This window comes from Acomys minous, assembly GCF_964271855.1.
Source record: "Acomys minous genome assembly, chromosome: 2".
In the NCBI taxonomy this organism is placed as follows: Eukaryota; Metazoa; Chordata; class Mammalia; order Rodentia; family Muridae; genus Acomys; species Acomys minous.
In genome coordinates this window covers 73,270,911-73,295,175 of record NC_140484.1, presented here as the reverse complement: position 1 = coordinate 73,295,175, position 24,265 = coordinate 73,270,911, and the positions used below count along the sequence as shown (strand labels likewise).

General features: G+C 47.2%; 1 protein-coding gene across 6 annotated transcripts in view; it reads left to right on the top strand.

The window, feature by feature from the left end:
- The window catches only part of KATNIP (katanin interacting protein), a 169,963-nt gene that overhangs the window by 79,478 nt on the left and 66,220 nt on the right, over nt 1-24,265 (top strand). For all 6 annotated transcript variants that reach the window (XR_014774823.1, XM_084758619.1, XM_084758617.1 and 3 more), the window contains 2 exons: nt 13,424-13,688; nt 17,184-17,315. Coding sequence is in view for 5 of the 6 variants with exons in the window: in XM_084758619.1 (XP_084614745.1) it covers nt 13,424-13,688; nt 17,184-17,315 (397 nt within the window). In the remaining variant the exon portion in view is untranslated. The remainder of the gene's footprint in view (nt 1-13,423; nt 13,689-17,183; nt 17,316-24,265) is intronic.

The following is a 24,265-nucleotide window of genomic DNA, read 5'->3' as shown; positions in this document are numbered from 1 at the left end:
GCAAGCTGTTTTATAAATGGAAACATTTCCCCCAAAAGATGTATTTGTGTGTGTAGGGGTGGGTGTGCATGTGACCACATGCATGCCAAGCCCAAATGAGCAGGTGTTAGATCCGCTGGAACTGGAGTTATATTGGTGTTTATGAGCTGCTGTGTGGATGCTGGGAACCAAGCCTGTGTCCTGTGTAAGAGCAGTAAGTACTCTAACTGCTGAGCCATCTCTCCAGCTCCTGGGATCTGGTAACTTAACGAATGTACACAAGTGATATTTCAGCAGGGAGTGGGGAAAGGGAGAGACAAGGCACTTCTTGGGAGAGGGGAGGCAGTGGAGGGTGACTGTGGTGGCCTCTGTAAGACAGGAATATTGTACTTGATGAAAACTCTTTGTTGGACATAAATACAAAACGTGGCAGCTCTTGGCTAGTGGACTTCAGTGTGTGCAGAGAAGGACACATGGTCAAAGCTGAATTAAACATGGTGGGCGGTGGTGATGGTGGTAAGACACATGCTCAGCACACGTGAGACCTGGGTTGATGATAGCCCCAGATAATTATTTTCCATAAAACAATTCCCTTTTGTTTTGCCTGTTGATACAGGCTGGCATCGAACTTAAGATCTGGCTGCCTCAGGCTCCAGGTGCTAGGATGATAGATATATTTTGCTTTATGCACTTTTGTCACATTAAAAACAATTCAAAGGAAAAACAAACAACTGATGCCAACAAGATAGAGTTGGGTAGGAAATACCTTGTCACTTAAGACCTGAAAACTAAAGGCTGAAATTCGAGGTAGGGAGGAGCCACAGCACTGGATAGGCCGAGCTGCTTCAGCTGACCCACGCGGCCCAAGCTTTCCCTGCTCTGTACTCCATGTTGGATGTCATGACAACTCAGCTGTTTCCCTGAGGCCTAATAGCATAGGATGGAGACCCACCAAGAGAGTAGCTGGCCTGCCATAAACCTTCTGAAGGGCCTTGGCTAAGTCAGCTTCCTTTGGAGCCCCATTTCCTCATCCAACAGGAAGGTGTGGATTAAGTATTTTTGCTTCCTGCCATCTTTGAACTTGAGGCTCCTAGTTTGTAGATTAACACCTTCGCATATTCCAGACTCTATAGCAACGGAGAAGACATGCTATGCACAGAGTGTGGCTCAGCCTGGGAGTTGTCTCACAGGTCCCTGGCAGGTAGACACACCTCCCACCGCCAGGCTGTAGCTCCGCCTTGTTGCCTGTAGGGTCTGGAGTGTATTGGGGTTTTCTTTTTGTTTTGTTTGTTGTTTGTTTTTTCAACTAAGAGTCTCACCACCCACATAGCTCTGCCTGTCCTGCAATTTACAATGTAGACCAGGCTGGCCAAAAACTCACAGAGATCCCCCTGCCTCCTCTCCTGAGTGCTGAGATTAAAAGTGTGTGCATGCCCAGCTCTGTTTTTGACCTTTAGAAAACTGCCTTGCATAATTAGTATGCAAGCAAATCTTTGTTGAGCAAAGGAATTGAATAATTGAGTAGTTGGGTCCACGAGAGGAAGAAGGGTGTGGCACAGGTGCCCGAGGGCACACAGCCACATTGCAGCTCCTTGGTGTAACTATAGTAACAGTATTTCCCAAGCTGTGAGTAAGGACGTATAAGATCGTAAAGCGGGCAATGGACTGAGTGGATCCCTGGGACCTGGATGGTGGAGGAAAAGAGCTGACTCTCCTACGTTGTCATCTGACCTCCACATGCGTGTGTATGTGTATAACCTGCACTCCTCACATATACACAGATAGATGAGTAAATCTAATTAACTGTGTTTTCAAAACTGAAATGTTTGTCCTCCTCAGGATAGAAGAGAAAGTGGGGAAATGTAGCTCATATCCTGAAATACTGGGCTATGGGATAGGTGTTCTAAACTCGAAGTATACTTTAAATCACATGACTCACTCAGAGCAAGGAAGAAGTGGTGGGAATGCCAAAGGCAGTCATAGTCAACTGTCACCATACAAATGCAAGGCCCTATGGAGTCAAGCCAGGTAGCTGGCAAGAGGTTTGGTTAGTTTTATAAATTCTTAAAATTTTTACTTTATGGATATGGGTGTTTTGACTTCATGTTATATCTGTGCAGTACCTTTGTGCAGTGCCCGCACGAGCCAGAAGAGGGCACTGGATCCCCTGGACCAGGAGTTCCAAATAATTGTGAGCTGCCATTGCAGGGCTAGGATTTGAACCCAGGTCCTCTGGAAGAGCATGCAGTCCTCTTACCCACTAAACCAATGCTCCAACCCCAGATATCTTCCTTTTTTTAATGTTGATATTTAATTCATAATTTCCTTTGCTCCAAACAAAACATGCCTGCTGGCCAGATTTGGCCCTCATAGCACCAACTAGTGACTTCCGTGTCAGACTGAAAGCTTTGATAGTTTGGTGAAAGAGGAACTAGAATTAGCCTGTGTGCTACGTAGGACCATTAGGGCAGCCCAAGATGCCCAGCCGGACAACGTGAATGAAGCCCAAACTGGATGATGGCTTTAGTGGGCCCTGGGCCAGTGGGGCACTACCAGGAGGTCAGCGGGGCAAGGCTGCTGCAGTGCTGGGCAGGAGCGACACATGCATATGCACAGAGATGTGAAGCCAGAACTAATGGGGCATCCAGAAGGGACCACGTGGCCACACAGCACCCCATAGATGCTCATGCAAATGAAGCTGCCAGATGGAATGTGGCTCTCTGAAGCAGCTTTTCCAATTTACCAATAATAAAGAATGACCCCTTGGCCAATAATAGTATAAATGGTCTGGCTTATGCCTCACATGTATAGCCTACTTAGAATTTCTTAGCTATTTTGCATTCTCTTCTGTCATTTTATGTAACCACTTAATGCATAATGCTTTCCCATTAAGAAGGTTCAAACAATCTAGAAGTGAACCTGATGATTATGAAGAGCTCTTTGCTTTCAGCTGGATTGAGCCATGTGGACCCCATTCGGTTGCCTATGTGTTTGCTTATTCATTGATTTCTATTTCATGTCACTTTGGCCTTTCCTTTTTCCTTCCCTAAACAGTTTGGTTTGGCTGGTTGGTAAAGCTGCCTACCCTACTCCTGCTATACTGGATCCACAAGTTTGTTGCTCCCCCAGCTCAGCCTTTATCTAGTCAGTGTTCTATTGCTGTGAGGAGACACGTGAGCACGGCGGCTCTTATGAAAGGAAGCATTTGATTCGGGCCTTGCTTACCGTTTCAGAGGGCTAGTTCATCATTATCCTCACGGTGGGGCCATGGTGGCATGCATGGCCCTGGAGTAGTAGCTAAGACTACTTCCTGGTTCATAGGCTGAAAGAGAGGGTGGCACTGGGCCAGACTTGGGCTTTTGAAAGCCCACCCACCTGCAGTGACACACTTCCTCCAACAAGGCCACAGCTACGCCAACAAGGCCACACTTTTATTTTCATTAATTAATTTTACATCCAGATCGGAGCTTCCCCTCCCCTCCCTTCTCCCTATGCTCCCTGCCTTTCTTCTTAGAGAAGGGAGACCTCCCGTGGATAGCAGCCTGCCATGGCTTAGCAAGTAGGACTGGGCGCATCTTGTATTGAGGCTAGACAAGGTGCTCCAGTTAGGGGAAAGGAATCCAAAAGCAGACGACAGAGGCAGAGGCAGCGCCTGCTCCTGCTGTGACAGGTCCCACAGGAGGACCCCGCTGTGCATCTGTTACATCTGTGAGGGGTCTAGGTCTGTCCCATGGATGCTCTCTGGTTGGTGGTTAGGTCTCTGTGAGCCAGTATGTGTCCAGGGTAGTTGATTTTGTAGGTTTGCTTGTGATGTCCTTGGCCTCTCTGGCTCTTTGAATCCTCATTACCACCACACCCCCCTTCCATGTTTGGCTGTGTGTGTGTGTGTGTGTGTGTGTGTGTGTGTGTGTGTGTGTGTGTGTGTGTTTTAATTTTGGGGTTGTTTTTTTTTTTTTTAGCTGTGTGTTTTTGTATCTGTTTTCATCAGCTGCTGGGTGAAGCCATACAGATGACTGTTATGCTAGACTCCTGTCTGAAAGTATAGCAGAATATTATTATAGTGTCGGAGTGGCATGCAGCCCAAGCTGGGCCAGTCATTAGTTAGCTGGGTTGAAGGTTTTGTGGGTGGGTTGGTGTCCCCATCCCTCCACTAGAAGTCCCACCTGGCTACAAGAGGTGGCCATGTCAGGCTCCATATCCCCTGCTGCTAGGACTCTCAGGTAAGGTCACCAAGACAGACTCCCAGGAGCCCCTTCCCCATCCCAGAGATTACTTCTGTTCTCTCTCCTAGCTCTCTCCCCCAGCACACATCTGGCCCGACACCTGTTCCCCTCCTCACCCGCTTTCCCACCCAGTTCCTCCCTCCATCTATTTTAGACTCACTGGCCAGATAACCTAGCTAATGAGTGAGCTCCAGATTCTGTCTCAGCAAATGAAGTGGAGTGATTATAGAAGACACTCAGAGCTGACCCCTGACCCACGCCCGTGCGCATGTGCACACGGGTCCACATGTCTTCTCCCTGCTTCCCCGTCTCATCTCACGTCATACCCACAGATTCAGAATAGGATCTAGAAGAGGCTGAAGTGCTTAGAATTTGCTCTGGTTTGTTTGTTTGTGGTGTTGAGGTTGAACTCAGGGCCTCAAGCACACAAGGCAGGAACTCTGCTGCTCAGCTGCAGCCCCAGCCCAGCACTTGTATCTTTAATTAGCCTTCCTGGGCATGCTTATTAACCAACCGTTGCTATGGGTCTCTGCTATTGGGCTGTTTCATCAGGCTGATTCTCACAGGCTGGGTCCATTTTCCTTTACATCTCTTTAGCTTTGCATCATTTGCTTAAATCTTTGTCCTTCTGTGTGTGATAGTGTCAGGATGGCTCTGCATGAAGTGTACCTTCCATATATATGAAAACATCAGTGTCAGTGTCCCAGGAGATGGCTCAGTGTTTAAGAGCACTGGCTGCTCTGCAGAGGTCCTGGGTTTGATTCCCAGCACGCACATAGCAGCTCACAACTATTTGTAACTCGAGTCCGAGGGGATCTGATGCCTTCTTCTGGCTTCCGTATGGCACTGCACGCAGGTGGTGCACAGACATATATACAGGCAAACACCCGTACACATAAACATTTAAAAATGAAGAAAAACAGAGTAGTTGAGTCCACTCTGTCTGAATGTTTGTCTTCTGGAGCTTGATTTGGACAATATTGTCTAGACCTCTCTGCCCAGTAGATTTTGTGTGGTGCTTTTCTTTTTGTCTTTTGGGCACTGTATTCTTATAAAGTCACTTGGTATGATTTCTAGCATACTTAATTAGTCACCCTTTGGTGCTCTTCCGACTTAATTTATCTTTCTGGAAATGTTAATGATGAAATTAAAAGTTGTAAGATTGCTAGCTGCTGCTTCTTCATGGATGGGGTACCCATGCGTGTCTCTGGGGACGGCAGTCTCTCGGCTTCTACAGTCATCGGCTTCCACCTCTCCTGTCAAACTCTTTTGGGGGGTATTAGTTCCTTATTAAACTAAATTAATCAGGTTTCAAAGGGCCGAGTCACCAAACCATCTGTCCTTTCTGTATTGTCCTGTTTCTCCTTTCTGTGCTGTTTTTTTGCCTCCTGACACCAGGGTAGGGGAACGGGACATGAGTGTGGCTACTATGTGCTCTGTAAACTGGGGACCTTGGCTTCTCCTCCAAATAGTAAGCTCCTTATCGGCCTTGGGAAGGTTTTTGGAGTGTGCTCTGCTGTCCTCTTGCCCTTCAGCCCACAAGTTGGCTCTGCTGGCACCCCTAAGGTAGCTATAGCAGCATGCAGCAGGGCTTCCTTTTGCTTGAGCCTGGCTGACTCAGCTGCATGCATACACAAGTGTGCACAGAAGCCAGGCCACAGCAGCCTTCTGCTGAATTTTGCTGCCCATATTTTGTTTGTGGCTCTCTGTGCCTCCAGTTCTTCCGGAATATGCCCTGTTTCTCTCAGAAGTCCCCAACCATTCCTCGGCAGCAGTCTCATTTGGTCTTTACCGGCCAGCCCTATCCAGCTTCCTGTCTCTGGGTCCTTCAGTCAGCCCCTGCTCCACACAGGCTCAGGCATGGATGCTGATGGGTGATGCTGGGGCTCCTGGTTAGGTCAGGTCCAACGGGCTCTCATAGTACATGCTTCCTGAGCTGCTGGCCTCTCACCTCTGCCAGCCTGCTTTCTAAGTTGCGTTGGCTTGCCTTTAGTGGCAGATGAGCAGGCAGAACACCAGGGTACTTCATCAGTGCATCTAGCATGGAAGATAAATTAGTCGATGAAAGTCTGAGGATGGCAAAGTATACCATAAAACTAAAAATATTGACTAATATTTATTTAGTTTTATGCATGTATAATGTATGTGTTATGTCTGTACATCTATGTATGCATGTTCACACATGTGGGAGCTCATGTGTGTGCAGGTACATGTGCATAAGTATGTGTGTATGTGCACATTGTGTATGTGCATGTATGTATACGCGTTCACATGTGTGGGCTCATCTCATGCATGTGTGTAAGTGTATATGGGGGGGGGGTGTAGGCCCAAAGTTGTCAGTAGTTGTTTGCCTTGGTCATTCTCCTCTTTGCTCATTGAGGCCGAGTTTCTCTCTGAACCCACCACTCATTTATTCTGGCTAGTCTGGTTAGCTAGCTTCCCCTGGTAATTTCTTGTCTCTGCCTCCCAATGCTGGGATCATATTTATCTACCTTGCCTGCCCAGCTTCTGTGTAGATTCTGGGATCCAAACTCCAGTTCACACATTTACATGATAAGCACTTTATCCCTTGAGCCATCTTCTCATCTCTTATATAATATTTGAATTATACATAGTATAATTCAAATTTTTCATAGTCATAGTTCTATGGAAATGATGTAGAAGAATGTGATTTTAAAATGTACAGGGTACACCTGGGCATGGTGAAACATTCCTGTAAATGCGGAAAGCAGGAGGTAGAGACAGGAGGATCGCAAGTTCTCAGCTAGGCCGAGGTACATAACAAGTCCAAAGATAGTTTGGGAAACTTAGTGAGACCCTGATTCATGAAATTAAGAGCTGAGGCTGTAGGTCAATGGTAGGGTGGTTACCTGCCATGTGCAAGGTCCTGGGTTCCACATTTCAACACACACATACACACACACACACACACACACACACACACACACACACACCTCAACATTTAAACACACACACACACCTCTCAGCGTTTAAACTTAGGACGCAAGTCATGAGCTATGAGCACTTTGTGACTTAGAAGCCTCTGGCCTGTGGCGTGAGGTCTCTTACCAAATGGCTGTCCCATGAAAGCATGAGCTTCCCCTCTCCTGTCCATCACTCTGTTGCTTGCCTTTATCACCTGCATCTGCTTATGAGAGACAGATATTTTCATAAAAAATAGTTTTTAGTTGAATTTTTTACATTTGTTTACTTATTTAAGTGTGTGGATGGACCCACATGTGAAGATCAAAGGGAAACATGTAGTAGTGGGCTTCCTCCTTTCATGCGATTCTGGGAGTTGACCCCATTAGGTCATCAGGCTAGTGAAAGCACCTGTGCCCTCTGAGCCATGTATCTGGCCCCAAGCTTTTACATTTTATGTATAGGGGTGTTTTGGTCGCATGTATGTCTGTGCACCACGTGTGTGCCTAGTGTCCACAGAGCCCAGAAAGGGCATCAGGTCCCCTAGCATTGGAGTTGCACATGGTTGTGAACTGCCACGTGCATGTTGGGAATCAAACCCAGGTTCTCTGGAAAGGCAGTCAGTCAGTGCTCTTAGCCTCTAAACCATCACTCCATCCCCCAATTCTTAATCTTAAAAATTACATTTATTTATGTTTTATGTGTATGTATAATCATGCATGCACACTTGTGGAGGTCCGAGGATAATTTATACAAATTGGTTCTCTCCTTCCACCATGTTGGTTCTGGGGATCAAATTCAGGTCATTAGTCTTGGTAGCAATTGCTCTTGCCCACTGAATCACCTCCTTTCCCCGCCGCCAAATATTTCTTAAATAAATGAATGAATAAAGATGACAACAATTAACCAGTGCAGGATAAAAAGCCTTTCAGGCCCAGGAGGGTAGTATGAATAAACTTAGAACCACTTCATTCTCCTCTCTAAGAGTAGTCCAGGCTGTAGTGCTCCATCCACTCAAATCACCACATGCTGTTTTGGGGACTCTTTTCAGAAAACACTCATGGATCCATCAAAGGAGAGTGGACTGGCTTGGTTCATGACAGCAGGATAGGCTGTGCACATGGACACAGAGTAGGAAGCAGAGAGCGATGAAGCCAGGGCCAGGCTATAACCTGTAAAAAAAAAAAAACCCTCCCGCAAAGCTTCTACCAATTCTCAGAGCAGCCTCAACTGGGACCAAGAGTTCAAATCTGGACGTTTCACATCCGGACCATAGCACACACTTTAAGATATATACTGGTTGCTGGCAGCTTTGTGTCAAACGTGACCAGTTTCCTGCTGATCAATGACAGTAGTGAGCCAGCACATGCCTTCAGTTCTCCTGGAGACCATCTGCTGTGTGTTAGTACCTGGTAGAGAGTCAGTGTGGTCAGTAGACTAGCCTTGAACCCAGTCAGTCATTATCTGAGCATTGGCTCTGCCATTACCGGCCACGTGACCTTGGGCTTGTCCTTCATCCTGCTATGCCATCCACTGCAGCAGGGTCAGAGGGCGAAACTGTGGTACGTAGAGAATTTAGCTGCTATCTGATATACAGCAGCAGCTCGCAGCTTAAAGCTGCTGTGGCTGTTACTGATGACATGGATATTGGTACTGTCACTGTGAGACCTTGGCATTTGATAGGCACCTAAGTTTCACTCTTAGCCCAGCAGAAAGAGGAGGCTTTGTGGATAGATACTGGACTCCTGGCCACAAAATTTTGTCTACATTTTAGTAGTGTTTCTGTAGCCACACCTATCTTCAGCATCTGGTCCCTTTCCCTTCCCAACCCCCCCATTGGGAGGGTGTTTTGTGCCCAGACATCGGCTCAGTTTCTGTGATGTCTGCACCCTGGCCTCCACATGGAAGGCTTTGGTGGAGTTGTTCCCAAATTTAGAATTTGAAACACTGAATGCTGAAATTAAATATAACCAAGTTTTAAAGCAAAGAATAAAGTAGGTTTTCCCGGAGAAAATTCTGGGTGACATCTTCAAAGCCCCTCATAGATCCCACAGCATGGCACTGCTTTGAAGTTTAGGCAATTGGCTTTCAAAGTCAGTATCCCAGCCAAGGTCCTGCTCGCACAGATGGGGAGGTCCTGAAGGGCATCCTTTCTAGGGGATGCAGCTTCTTAGCTCAGCTCCCGTTTGCCTCTGGAACAGATGGTTTCTGATCACATGAGCATCCCAGGTTCCCTAGGTCGCTCACCTCCTGTGAGAAAATGGAGTCTTTTTCATAGTGAAATAGAACAGCCATGCAGAACAGCCATGCAGAGTCTAAGGCGCTCGCTCTCTCTCTCTCTCTCTCTCTCTCTCTCTCTCTCTCTCTCTCTCTCGTGTGTTTGTGTGTGTGTGTGTGTGCTGTCAATACTATATGGTCTTTAAATTTACATTGACTTTGTGGAAGAAAAAGAAAACAGGTTGAAACAGAGGGATTATTGAAATTCACCTTCTTTGTCATGAGAAATATTAGTTATTATTCGCATACATTACTTCCCAATCACATTTTCCCCTACCTCCACTTTTTCCAGCCTGCTCCCTCCCCCAACCCCCGCCATCTCCTCTCTCCCCAGATCCACTCCTCCTCTATTTTCCTTCCAGAAAAAAAAATGAGCAAGCCTCCCAGGGACATCAGCTAAACATGGCATAACAAATTGCAATAAGAGTAGGCACAAACCCTCATGTCAAGGCTAGACAAGGCAACCTAGTAGGGAGAAAACGGTCCCAAGTGCAGGCAAAAGAGTCAGAGACACCCCAGCACTACTAGGAGTCCTACAAGAACACCAAGCTACACAAGCATAGCATGTATGCAGAGGACCTAGCACAGACTGTGGAAGCTCGTGAGTCAGTCTCTGTGAGCCCCTGTGAGCCCTATCAGTTAATTTGGTTGGCCGTGTTCTCATGGTGTCCTCAGCCCCTGTAGCTCCTATAATCCTACACCCCCTCTCGTGTAAAGTTCCCCTTGCTCTGCCTAGTGTTTGGCTGTGAGTTTCTGCATCTGCCTCCATCAGAGCCGGATGATGCCTCTCTGATGACAGCTGGACTAGGCACTAATCTATGAGTACAGCAGGAAGTTCTTAAACGATCCGTAAGCTTAGTAAATAATAAACTGACATGCATGCCTGGGAATTGCCATTTGCTTTTTTCCCCTGTCAGCTCCCCTAGCACCCCATGTGCTCTGGTGAGAGCAGTGGTTTTGTCTCCTTATTTCTGCTGTGACTGGCCATCGGCATAGCATTCCAATAAGCATGGGCACATAGTTAGTGAGACCCTGACTTATAAAACCAGGACTGGGGCTGTAGCTCAGTGGTAGAACACTTACCTGCCATGTTTAAGGCCCTGGGTTCCATCCCCAGTATTTAAACACACACCTATACACACTACAGAGTGGGCCTAAAGTGAGGCACAAATGGTGTGCTTTGAACAGTTTGTGACCGGGGGCTCCTGGCTTCCAGGGTTCTCTTAGGGAATGGCTGCTTTTCTTATCAAAGGAGAGCTCCTCCACCATTTTCCCTGCTGGTGGGCCATGTTGGATGCTGAGGACTCTGCTCTTTAAGGATGCTCGTAAACACAGGGCTGCAGTCACAGTACTGCAGAGCTGCAGCCTGTGAAAGTGGTGAAGGAACAGAAGAATCCTGCCCCTTGGCCCTGGCTGTCTGGGTCCCAGTGTCTCACGCCTGGAACTGGCTGTGGATGGAGCTTCAGTCTTCCTTGGACATCAGTGGGGACTGTTCTGGGCTCTGGGACAGAGTGGGGTTTCAAGGGCAGTAGTAGGAATCGCCTCCTGGCTGGTTCTCAGTGCCTCATCTTACAAATAACTGGGCCAAAGCCTAGGGGCTTATGAGCAGAAAGGGCATTTCCTAGGAACTTGAGCTCACCCCATTGAGAGCTACTACCAAGTTCAAGCGATCATGGGGCTTCAGGTCTTTTGTCTGACCTGCTTATTGTGAAGATCAAAGAGTGTTGTACAGAGCTGAGAGCATTGTTCTGCTGTAAAAGGTTGAGGTAAAACTGGTGCTGCCTGCCGTTGATTCAACGGCAGGCCACCCAGGAACTCATGTTTCCCCGGAGAGAAAGAGGAAGTCTGTTGACCTCTGACTGCCCCCAATGGCCAGACTTTGATGACATGAGCCAGGACCTCAGTGTGGCTCCCATGAGGCCTCCACAAACCATCTCAGCATGGACAATGAAAAGATCCAGCATTATCTTTGAACGCCAGTGGTGAGTGTGTGCCTGCTGTAACACAGAGCTTCTTGACCTTAACACAGTAGGCACTGTGACCAGGTCATCTTTGAAGTGGATGCTGCTACCTTCCAGAAAGTCCAGCAGCATCATTGCTGCCTCCCACCTACCAGCTGTCAGTAGCACTCTTTCTCAATACATGTCATTAAAATGGCTCTAGTCATTGCCAGATGTCCTCTCGTTAGAGACAACTATGCCCAGTTCATACCATGGCTTTATTATCACGATGCAGTGTGTCAGGGGCAGGGTAAGCCATTTGATGGAGGTCAAAGTATGGCTCAGAGGAATATTTTAACTTGGTAAGGGTTCTGCCATTGATGTCACCTCATGTAAGGTATGGAGATGTGTCCTATCCCTGCTAAGCCTGGAAAACACCCAGGCTTCCATGTAGTTTACTTATTCAGCAAGTATTTACCAAGGTGTTTCAGACAGTAAGTAGCGCAGTTGCTAAGTAACCAGCCCTGGTGCTGGTACAGGGTGGGACAGTAGGAGAAGGAGCTGCAAACGACACACGTTTATATTAAGTTCCCACTGCTGCTACAAGTTCCCATTACCTTAGCAGCCTGCCTGACAGTACTGGGAGTCAGAGGCTAAACTCAAGGTGTTGGCAGGCCTGTGCTTCTTCTTCAGGCCCCAGGAAAGCCCGGGGCCTAGGGGCACCTGCTTTGCTTGGCCCCCTCCTTCCCAACCAGAACCAACACCCTAGCATCTTCTCTCCTTCCTGAGGTCTGCCTCCATTCTTAGATCTTGCTGATGTTGCTGTTCCTGCTTCTCTCTTAGGATTACCCCATAATTACATCAGGCCTGCCAAAGCCCCTTTGCCATAGAAGGGCACATGCTTGCAGTTCCCAGGAAGCATCTTCTGGGGACTTTTATTAAGTCTGCTATTATCCATTACCTGCCCACCCCAACAAGATCACACCTATTTTATGTGTGGAACAACAGCCATAGATATTTGAGACAACAAGAAGAAAAAAGCCCTCAAACTGCAGCAATTTCAAACCCATTCCAGGCCTGAGAGTAATTCTCTGTGTCCAGACTCCACCGTCTCGGCCCTGGTGAGGTCCTCAAGGAGGACAGCATGTGGTTGGGGATGAGTCTCTCCTGGGCCCCTTTCCGCCATTAGACAGGTGCTCTCACACGCCCCCCCCCCCATTTCTCATTAGGCTTTGCGTGCTCCCATTCAGTTGTAGCCTGTGTTTCTGGTAGCTGGGTGTTGTGAGAAACCACATGGAGTTACTCTGGGTGTCTGTAGGATTCCCTCCTTTAGATTGTCCTGTTCGTCCCCAGCCTTCCTTGGATAATCCTATCTCTGCTAACATGGCCCAAGGAATCTACAAACCACAGGGGAAATCTTGCCCTTGCTTTGGTTTTCTCTCCAGGATGCACTTTGTGACAGTAGGTCTGCTAGTGTCAGCTTCTTCTGCAAGCTGAGTAGAAAGAAAGGAGCCCCAGGTTCCCTGTCCCTGTCCCTCAGGTCTGTCTCCTGCCTCTTGCATTCTGCTTGGTGGCTAGAGGAAAGCAGACCTTCAGCTCATTGCTTAGAAGTCTGCCACTTAAATACCCAGGCTCAACCCTGACAGGCTCTGTGGCGAGCCGCCTCGGAGGTTACTACATAACATGATCCCTCTCTTCCTGAGCCTGTGCCAGTGGCAGCCTCACATCTGGGTTTCTATCATCAGTCAGTTTTAGTTTTCCCACTTATTTTAAATACACTTACAATAAATGTAAATGACAGTAACGGGGTAAGCCTCTGGAACTATAAGTTAGCCCCAAGTAAACGCTTTGTTTTATGAGAGTTGCCTTCGTCATTGTGTCTCTTCACAGCAGGACTAAGGTCAAGTACCATAAGTGCCACCCCCTCACGTTGCTTGCCCCCTGACCTTCGTTTTCCCATCTTCAAAGCAACACCAGCACCCTGGCTGAGGTGCGGCTAAATGTTGGGTGGAGTCATTCTTTGGTTCAGGATGTCTGTTTCCATACTTTTCTTACCTTTCACATCTCATGGGCTTTCTGTAGGACCTAAGAAAAGGTCTGGGACTCAGCACAAGCCTCCAGGCGCAAGAGGATGGCTCCAGTGATGAGTATGACTCCATCGAGGAAGACGTCCTCTCTGAGACGGAAACTGAGGACCTCATCCTGCCAGACTGTACCAGAGATGAGTTCCCTCTTCCCAGCCAGGATGCAGTGCAGAAGGACGTCCCCAAGGACCAGGAACCGGAAGGCCGGCCTCCCCAGGGCCCAGACACCCTTTTGGTGATGGAGTTTAACCCAGCTTCTAAAAGTAAGCTCTTCCATGAGCGTTTTTTGTTTTGTTTTGCTTTGTTTTTATTTTTTTGTTTTTTGTGGGTTTCTTTCTTTTTGTTTTGTTTTGACCTTGAGTGTCTCACCATCTAGTCCTAGGATTTTTTTTTAAACAAGGTTTCTCTGTGTAGCCTTGACTGTCCTGGACTCTCTTTCTGGACCAGGCTGGTCTCAAACTCACAGAAATCTTCCTGCCTCTGCCTCCCCAAGAGCTGAGATTACAGACGTGTGCCACCACACCTGGCTAGTCCTGGGACTTGATATTCACAATGCTTGCAGTTCAGCTCAGAGTGAATTCTAGACAAAGGTAAGGCTCCCAAAAGCTTCCAAAAAACCATGGACGGTTGTTGGTCTGATGTATTTTGATGCTAATTAATAAAAGACCTTCACATCTCTACGGACAGGGCCAATGGGATCAGTGTAGCTAAGGTTCTCAGGGCTTGGGGAGACAAAAACAAAAACAAAAACAAAAAAATGGAGAAGAGAAAAAAAAAGGCTACCATGGGTTAGAGAAAAGAGAAACACATGGCCGGCATTGATAGATATTTGGCCTAGATAAAAAAACATTAACAAATATTTAAGATTATGCATGGGAGGTAGCTTGATAAAAATTATTAGAAACAGATGGCATGGGACTGGGACAGGTATCCCATACTTGCCCCACAATGGGAAGTAGTTTAGGGGATTAATATCTGTCCTGCCCCAGGTTAACTAAGGCTATTTTAAAATATAACAAGTGTCAGTGTCTTGATTGATTGCTAGAGGGTTATACTGCTGTAATAATAACTATAGGCCTGAAAATAAACATTATTAGGCCATGAGGATAAATTCAACAACAAGTGGCACTCAACGTGAAACAGTTATTAGACAACACTGATAATTTAACAACAACAGATAGTCCCATGGAAACTGACTCCACTGTGTTGTGCGAGACTCAGTGGCATCTGCATTCTGACTGTCTAATGTAAAAGGAAGCTAGTTGTTGCCTTGGATAACTGTAAAGGCTGGAGCTGGGGTAGAGCCCATGCCTCCCCTCTCCTCCCTCCTATTGCTTCTTCTCTTCTATCAGATTCCTCTTGAGTTAGTTCCATTCGGAGACAGCTTTTGGGCATTCAGAGGCACAGTTGCTTTTGTAGGATGTATGGGCCTTGTTGTGCCTCTAGAAAGTCGGTTTCACTTTCACAAAAGTCCCATGTTTAGCGCTCAAAAAATCACAGTAGCAAGTCTATCACAGGTCACCACCATAGTAATAACTCTACCACAGATCACTGTCATAGTGACAAGTCTACCACAGGTCACTGTCATAGTGACAAGTCTACCACAGGTCACTGTCATAGTGACAAGTCTACCACAGGTCACTTGCCATATTGACAAGTCTACTACATGTAACTGCCATACTAACAAATCTACCACAGGTCACTGTCATAGTGACAAGTCTACCACAGGTCATCACCATAGTGACAACTCTTCCACAGGTCACTGTCATAGTGACAAGTCTACCACAGGTCACTGTCATAGTGACAAGTCTACCACAGGTCATCACCATAGTGACAACTCTTCCACAGGCCACTGTCATAGTGACAAGTCTACCACAGGTCACTTGCCATAGTGACAAGTCTACTACATGTAACTGCCATAGTGACAAGTCTACCACAGGTCACTGTCATAGTGACAAGTCTACCACAGGTCATCACCATAGTGACAAGTCTACCACAGGTCACTATCATAGTGACAAGTCTACCACAGGTCACTTGTCATAGTGACAAGTCTACCACAGGTCACTGCCATACTGACAAGTCTACCACAAGTCACTTGTCATAGTGACAAGTCTACCACAGGTCACTGCCATAGTGACAACTCTACCACAGGTCAGACCACAGTGACAGGTCTGCCACAGGTCACTGCCATAGTGACAAGTCTACCACAGGTCACCACCGTAGTGATAAGGTCAGAACCTGTCTCTTGGGGCTGATGAACCGGGCTAGCTGATAGGACTAAGGGGTGTGATTGTGTCTACCCATTCATGTACAGGCATGGTGTGGCTAAGGGCAATCTGAGGGAATAAGAAGTAGTTTTGGGAGGCAGAAACAGTTGTTGTTCACCAGAGAAGGTTTTTCAGAAAACAACCTTGGAAAGTAAAGGGAACACTAGTGGAGCAGGGCTTGGGGGCTGGGGCGACACCTTCTTATAGGTGACCTCTAACAGCTACAGCAAGTGCTGGTGGGCATAGGATTGGGCTGCTGTAGCGGGATTAGTCAGGGGAGCCTTCCCAGTGCAGGCAGCCCTGGGCCCAGCCTTCCTGAGGCAGGGAACAGGAAGCAGGGGGGCTCCAAGAGAGGCTGCACCTAGAGTGCCAAAGCACAAGAAAAGGGTCAGTGTGGCCAGAGCCCACTGAGTGTGAGCAGGCGAGTGTGTTCGTGAACACACATGCTTAGGCAGTCACCTCCTGGCTTTGCTTGTTTCCCAGGACAGGAAGTTGCTGAGTAGAGGGACCAAACACCGTCCCTGCCTTTGGGGTCTTTGGGTGTTTTCTCATCTGCCCTTGAGCCTCATCTGCCTTTGACCTGCATGTGACTTTCATGCCCTTCAAAGGTTGGGCATGCTAGTTACATTTTCCCATATACATTAAGATACAGAAACGCATGCAGGGCTGGGGCTGGGCCTCAGAGTGGAGCACTGGCTTAGCATGCCTGACACCCTGGTTCTGGATTCTGTCTCCAGTACCACATGCACACAAGTTCATAAAAACCATCTGCCACCTGGCATCAGAATTCTCCTGTGTGCCACTGGTACTAAGGGCTCTTGTGGAAACTGCTCTGAAGAGGGTGGGTTTGGCAGCAGTCTAGATCTCCAGCCAGGGCAGGCTACGGCTCCCAACCCATCATCAGGCGTTTGCGCGTGCTGTCCTGTCTCTGGTGTGGTCCTGCTTTGGTAGCCCTACTCTTCATCATCACCCCATGCACCTTTGGCAGCCTCGTCCTCTGGCTCCATGCTCCATTACTTCTGTCTGGATCCTATTTTCTCATCTGTTATCTCTTTTTCTCCAGCTAGACAACGAGCCCCTGAGGACTGTGAATGCATTTCACTGTGCCCCTTCATCTCCAAGATGCCCTTGCTGGCACCATTACTTGCACCAATTAAAGCCAGCGCCTCATTGGCTGGCCAACCACCCTGACTTTCTGAGCAAGTGCCTCACCACAGTCGCTGTCGCTGTGCGTGCGCACACTGTTAGTAAGGACCTCTCCTGTCTGGAAACGTTAGACACCGAAACCTGTGTCTGTTCCAAGGTGTCTCATTTATTTATCAGTGCTGTCTACAGTATTCCCAAAATCCCCTACTAGCAAGGTTCCTGGCACAGAAAAGTTCAATAAATATTTGTTGAGTGAATAAGTGAGCAAATGGTAAACAAATGTCTGAGAGGAATGCCCTGCTCTCCCTGTGCTCAGTGGCTGACAGAATCCATTGCTTCCCACAGGTAATAAAATGGAGCGAGTTTTATCTGCTAAGCGGAAGGACAATGCTGAAGTCTTCATCCCCAGCAAACCAGAGTCAGTCCTGAATCCACAGCCCCCCACTGTGTTTCCAGACCAGGAGAGGGCCTGCTCCAGTAAGATTTGAGGGTGCTAAGTGAGGTGTCGGGGGAGGGGGGCTTGAGTGGGTACTCCCAGTGGGTACCATGATGAAGATCTTGCTTCTTCCTTAACCTCCTTAGAGGGCTGAAAAGACCTTGAGCCAATTGATTCAGAGTTCTCCAAAGAAACAAAGCCTATGAGGAGGAGTTTCCCCGCATGGTTGTGGGGGTTGGCGAATTTAATCTGCTAGTACGTCTGTGGCCAGAGGTCTGGTCAGGGCAGCGCTAGGCGTTACCTGATTAACAATGACCAAATCCAATCGTAGGAAAAACTTGCAAATACAAGACATGGGGCTAGGAGATGGCCTAGTTAAAGTGCTTGCTGTGCAAGCCTACGGACCTGGGTTTGAATCCCAGCACCATATAAAAAGCTATAGCATCAGGTGCAAGCCCAGCACTGGGGAGGCAGAAATGGGAGGATCCTGAGGCTTGCCAGTTGGCTAGTCACACCAAATCAGTTCAGGTTCAGTGAGAGACCCTGCTTCAAAAAAAAAAAATCAAGATGGAAAGTGATAAAGACGCCTGACATCAATATCGACTTCCCATCCATGTGTATACAGCTGCAGATTTACATATATCACACATACACACACTTTAGAAAAACCCACAAGACTGGTCATTTTCAATAGCAACTGTATAAAAAGAATATCTGTCTAGTAAACTAAGAAAGGCAAAGTCAGGGTGACCTTCAGGTACAGCTGGATCTAGTGCCAGCATCTACCTCTGTCCTTCCAGTAAATACCAGTCTGAGAATGGAGTGCCCAGAGGAGCCAGAGAGCAAAAATGGGTGGGGAAGCTGCAGTTTGGCAGTAGTGTGGTGTCCTGGTTTGTCATGTGGATGGGGCAGCTTCTGAGTCTCTGCCAGTAGCTTTGGAGAGTCACAGTCAGGCAGCCAGGCTCCAGGGCTGGTGTGTGTGCAAGGACACAGGCCCCAGCCTCTCAGGCCACTGTGCCTCTAACCATGAGGTGTCAGAGCCCAGCAGGGCTGTTGCTAGGAAGGTGGAGCTAGGAAGGTGGAGGTGGCTGATGGTACAAAGTGAAAGGCCGCTCAGCCTCAGCAGCAGTAGGGGCACATGGTGGTGTCTCTGTGTGGCCTCCCAGTTGGCCACTATGACTCCTGTTCAAGTTCCTCACTCCAGGCTCACTGCTCTGGGTATGGGCTTCCTTCTTGGCACAACAAGTTTTATTGTTGTTGTGACTGTGAACAAATGCCTCAGAGCCAGGGGCCTGCAAGTGGTGGCCATGCGTCTTCCTAGCCAACCTGCTCTGTATCTGGGACTTCACTCTTCGAGGGATGTTCCATGATTATTTTATCCAGATGCAAGTAATAATGTGAAGAGCCAGTCCTAACAAAGCTCCGGATGAGTCCCGAGGCTGCACCTGCATACCAGCCCATCATACAAAGGAAACAGGCGTAGAGACATTAAGGAATCTGTCCAAGGTCACACAGCCAGCAAAGCCAGTATTAGAGAACCTGGGCTGTAGAGTCTCCTTCATTTATTCCCCCATGCAACTAATTAAGCGATCCTTCATGCACTAATTCAGCCCGCCCAGGCAGCCTCATCCTAAGCAGCAGCATTTCTAACATCTACATTTCAGGCACTTGCTACAGGTTTTCTAGTGCTCATTAAAGTGCTGTTATTGTTATATTATTATTTTAAATCACCTTTTCTAATACTGGGTGTAGAATCTATAGTTCCATTTCCTGTTCCTGTGATAAGTACCCGGACAAAAGCAGCTTAGGGAAGATGGCCTTATTTTAGCTCACAGTTCTAGGTTATGGTCTCACTGTGGGAAGGAAGTCAAGGCAGGAACTTGCAGCAGCTGGTCATGTCCATAGACGGGAGCAGAGGACAAAGGCATGTGTGCTCACCTTCAGCTCACTGTTTCCTTTGTCACAGTCCAGACCCAAACCCAGGGAACAGTACCACCTGCTCCTTGCCTGAGCTACCCCTCATCAATTAACATAATAAAGATAGTCACTCACAGAGGTGCCCAGGCTGACCTAGACAGTCCCTTGCTGAGGACTGTCAGGCTGACAGTTAAAACTAAGCATCACAGAATCCAAAGTATGAGTACTTTACCACAGTCCACACCTCAGCCCTGATGGATGCATATTACTATCTGTATTTAACATTCTTACTTTTTTCCTTTTTCTTTTTTTTTTATTATTTAATTTATTCAGATTACAACTAAGTTGTTATCCCATCACTTGTATCCTCCGATTCCTCCCTTTCTTCCCCTTTCACCCTATTCTCCTCCCCTAGCTGTGTGACTGAGGGGGACCTCCTCCCCCACTATATGGTCATAGGCTCTCAAGTCTCATCTTGGCAGCCTGCTTATTCTTTCTTTGAGTGCTACCAGGCCTCCCCACCAAGGGGAGGTGGTCAAATATGGAGCACCAGAGTTCATGCCAGAGTCAGCCCCTGCTCTCCACATAACTGTGGAGAATGTCCTGCCCATTGAGAAACCTACAAGAAGAACATCATGATGGGTGGATCGAGACCCAGGGGTGTCTGCTCAAACTATTGCACTAACCAAGGATAATACAAGTAATAAACATCGAGCCCCTACTTACTTTTAAAAGATAAACCATGTTTGAACTAAAGGCTTTGTGCACACTGGGTTTGTTTACAGGGCTTCCTGCTCAAAGTGCCTTGCACCATCGCTTAGATAAAGCAAGCACTGACAGGAACATCCTCCACAGCTGCAGGGACGGGTGCTCCAAGTTCCCTCCCATCCTCTGTAGTTCTGGGGCTTGTGGCAGAGTGACCCCGATCATGGTGTTCTCCTTTATATGTATCTCTGTGTTCAGACTTAGCAGTTAGGTAGACACCAGCCATGCTGTAGTCACCCATGGACACAGCGTCATCATTTGCAGAGACGCTTTTTCCAAATGAAGACACAGCCATATACATTGGGGCTAGGATTCAACAGATGCGTGCATGCATGCAAGTGTCTGTGTGTGTGTGTGTGTGTGTGTGTGTGTGTGTGTGTGTGTGTGTGTGTGTGTGTGGTGACTAAACCAGAGCCTTGCACATGTAGTGCCACTGAGCCACATCAACAACCCATCACCATCTTCTTAGAAGACATGAGTCAATAGTCAACTCAGCAGTTACTTTGACAGAGCCTAACTGATTCCTAAGATTCTTCCCTCCCAAGGTCAGCCATGCTCTAATAGATTGAGGAGATGAGGGAAAGGGGAAGCAAGAGCAGGAAATGAGGAGGAGCCCAGGGGTGGAGGATGGGTGTCTGAGGTGGACACATTCCTGCCTCCATGGCAAAGAAACACACATATGCATAGAAACCCACATCATCTGCAGGAAATCCTACACCCACAGTTTCTGGGAATCGTTTCTTAGATGCTGTTTGAGATGGAGTCCTCACTTTCAACAGCTTATCAGTATTAAAGGTGGTTTACCATGAAACGTTAGTGTTTCGTCACAGGCTAGTCACTATACCTGGCTTTCCTATCAGCCAAATATATTAAGTTTGGTAGCTGAGGGGAAAGCTGACCTTGTCACCACAATGTTCTAGTTACAACTGGATGACAGTGACTAAAGGTGTCTTCAGAAGCCAGCAGACTGATGAGCTGACTAACCATAGATGGCTTTGCAGACAATGCCACCAGGATACAGCATCCCTCAGGAGACCCAAAGGAGTCTCTCTTCTCCCAGGATGGGGAATGATGGTCTCTTGCCTGACCCCAGTTGAAGCGCTTGGCTTTGTTATGGGTATAGTTACAGGGAAGTGTGTTTCAAACCACAGCACTAGGCGGAGGGAACTGTAATGTTCACACCACTAAGGGTACAATAAGCCAAAGACAGTCTGAGAGCGTTAGAGCCAGCACCTCATTCCCCCACAGAATCTGAGGGTGGGCTGCTCACGCCTGTTAACTTGCCTTTGGGCCGTTGGCTGTGGTTTGAGTGTATAAAGACTTCTCACAGTCTTTCTTGCAAATGAGCTTTTCATAGTTATGGTCATCTCTCATCACTTCTGTCATTTGGGTTTTTTTTTTTTGTTTGTTTGGTTGGTTGGCTTTTGGTTTTTGTTTTGTTTTTGCCATCCGTTTCTTTCGATGAGTGTTTATGGCCTGTATCTTGCTTTTATTCTTTTCATTTCAAACTTCCTACATCACTGTATTAAGGTTTATTTTTTGTAAGCAGAATGCAATTGCTTTTATTTTTATCCTCTAACAATCTGTGTGTTTTAATGGGAGCACTTAGTCCATTTACATTTAATGTAATTGCTGATATGTTTGAGTTTAAACCTGCAATCTTATTATCTGTTTTTTATTTGTTTTGCCTGTTTCACATCTCTCTTTTTTCCCTCTCTTGCCTTCTTTTGAACCAGTTGCCTTGTATTATTCCTCTTTCCCCTCCCTATTAGCTTGTTAGTTATACATTCTTTTATTCTTTTACTCATTACTGGAGATTGCAGTGTGCATTCTTGACTTATTAGCATCTGCTTTAAATTAGCACATTTACTGATTTTAATTCGCGGAAAGGCCTTCAGATCTAAATGTTTGTTCCCCTCTCATTTAAAATGTTATCGCTACTCATTTCAACTCCCTGCAGGTTTAAAATCCCATTAGACATCATCATTGTTGTTGTTTTGTACAGTCAGTAGTAATTTTGAGGCATCGACATTATGAACCTTCCCACACCCCTCACTCCTAGCTGTTTCCAGGTCACTTTCACTCTTAGACTATCACCTGGAGTCCGCTACAAGCCATGCTGCGTGTCCACCTGTGGCAGCTCTTCCCAGCATCTAGGCTGCCTTCAGGAGGAGGCCTCCTGGGTGTTGTGTTCACCTCGTGCCTGCCTGCTCCTGGCCCTGCACTGTTTCACAGTCCCTTCCCTCCCCATGTCTTTAAACAGACTCCTTTTTACAAACCAACTTCTGTAATATTCAGACCAGGTTTTCTAGCTGTGCTTCAGTGACAGATTGTTAAAAGATTGTTAACTAGTCTGACATTCAAAAGGATAACCCATTTCCTGCACTCTCTAAAACACTGTTTCTCCTCTTATAACATTTCCTTTGGCCAAACCTATACCATTGACCTTATGTCAACTAAACACGCATGTAACATGTGGCCCCATCCCCTTCACTCACTGCCATGGTCCCTGGTTCTCACTCCTGGCCTGTATTGCTCCAGTGTCTAGCCACAACCTTTCTAAAAATAATGGAATCTCCTCTCAGAGACCTCTTGTCTTCTGAAAGGTGAGTGAACATTTGTCTTTGATGGAGAAAGTTTGCTGTCCCTGTTGTCAGGGTGATCTAGGGAAGTGATATATCAGAGACACTTTTCCCAGATAAGCCACCAGCTGCAGAAATACAGTAGCACCCTCAGTGTGAGTTGAGTTAGAGGATGCTGACAGCCCTGTAGTTAGTGTTCCTGTCCAAACACCTGCAGCATAAGCACCATATGTCAATGTCCAGAGTCTCAGAACATTCCAGTCGGTCCTCATTAACAGCAAGTGATAAAAACTCAATTTGGCTGGGTATGCTGGTGCACACCTGCAGTCCCAGTACCTGAGAAATGGAGGCAAGACAATCAGGCGTTCAAGGTCAGCTACATAGCGAGTTTGTGACTAGCCTGGGCTACATGAGAGTGTCTCAAAAAGAAAAGAAAAAAAAATCAAACAGTGTTAAGTTATGAAGGAAATGAATCAATGGTTCACCATAGACATCAAAAACCCATGTCTATGGGTGAGGTCAAAGGCCTGTGAGGCCTAGGTGCTTGTGTGTTATGGGAAAGGTATTTCTTCTGAATTTGGTTGTATTTTCTTCAGAGCAAGTGGTTCTCAAACTTGAACTTGCCACAGAATGGTCGAGCTCCTGTCCTGTCCTATCAGACTCAGTGGATATAAATGCCTAAGTATTTGTTTCTAGGAGTTCCCAGATGCCTCTGTATTGGTGGTGAGGAAACTCACTATGGGAAGCACTTCTCACACACAAACAGGCATTTCACTAGTGGCTAGAGATGGCCCAGGGGCTACAGGCTCCCTTTTTTTCTGCTTTGCAAACCTGAGGTGAGAAAAGAATATTCCTTTCCTGACAGTCACTGTGTGAAGTCAAGAGCCCTGATTCCTGGGCCAGCCCACTGCCTCTGTGGGCAGGAAGAATGTACCAGATCCATCCAGAGTGAGGAGTGCAGAAGGGGCACTCCCCTGAATGACAGCATGGGTGCAAAGGTTCCTGTGTCAGGACAAGAGAAACAACTTCATGTTCCTTCCACATCGGAGTCAGCCACACAGGCCGCAGTGCTGATGAGCTGTGGCTGAAGCAGAGAAGACACAGTATGCTTTTCTTTTCTCATCTCTGTGACTGAGTGGCTAACAGAGGCAGGTTCAGGTAGCAGGATTTAATTTGGCTGACAGTTTCACAGGTTTCTTCCCTCGTCACTTGGATTGTGTTTCCTGGTCTATTGTAAGGCAGAACCTCACGGTGGCTGGAGTGTGCCAGGGAACAACTTCTTCATGGTGGTCAAGAAGCAGAGCAAAGGGGACTATAGGAAGAGGCCAGTGCAAGGGCTGGGCCCGAGGCACATGTCTCTAGAGATCCACCTCATTCAACTGGCCCTACCCTCACCCGTCACCAGCTCCCAGTAGTGCCATCTGTTCATTGTGTCAGCTCTAAAGTTTTAGACTTGTCGGCAAACACCTCACAGACACATAGAGGTGTGTTCCACTTATCTCCCAGGCAGTTCTTAAAAGCTAATCAATTTGACAAATAAGATTAATCATCATACACTTACGCAAGCAAATGCATGTCACTGGACCTATCTGATACACTCAGATCACCAACTGCTCTTGGCGTTCAGTTCTTAGAGTAGTGCTTTACTCAGGGCTCTTGAGGGGAACAGAACTGGATAGACTGACTCTCTAGAGAGGAGGGGTTTATCAGAGTGGCTATCAGGGTAT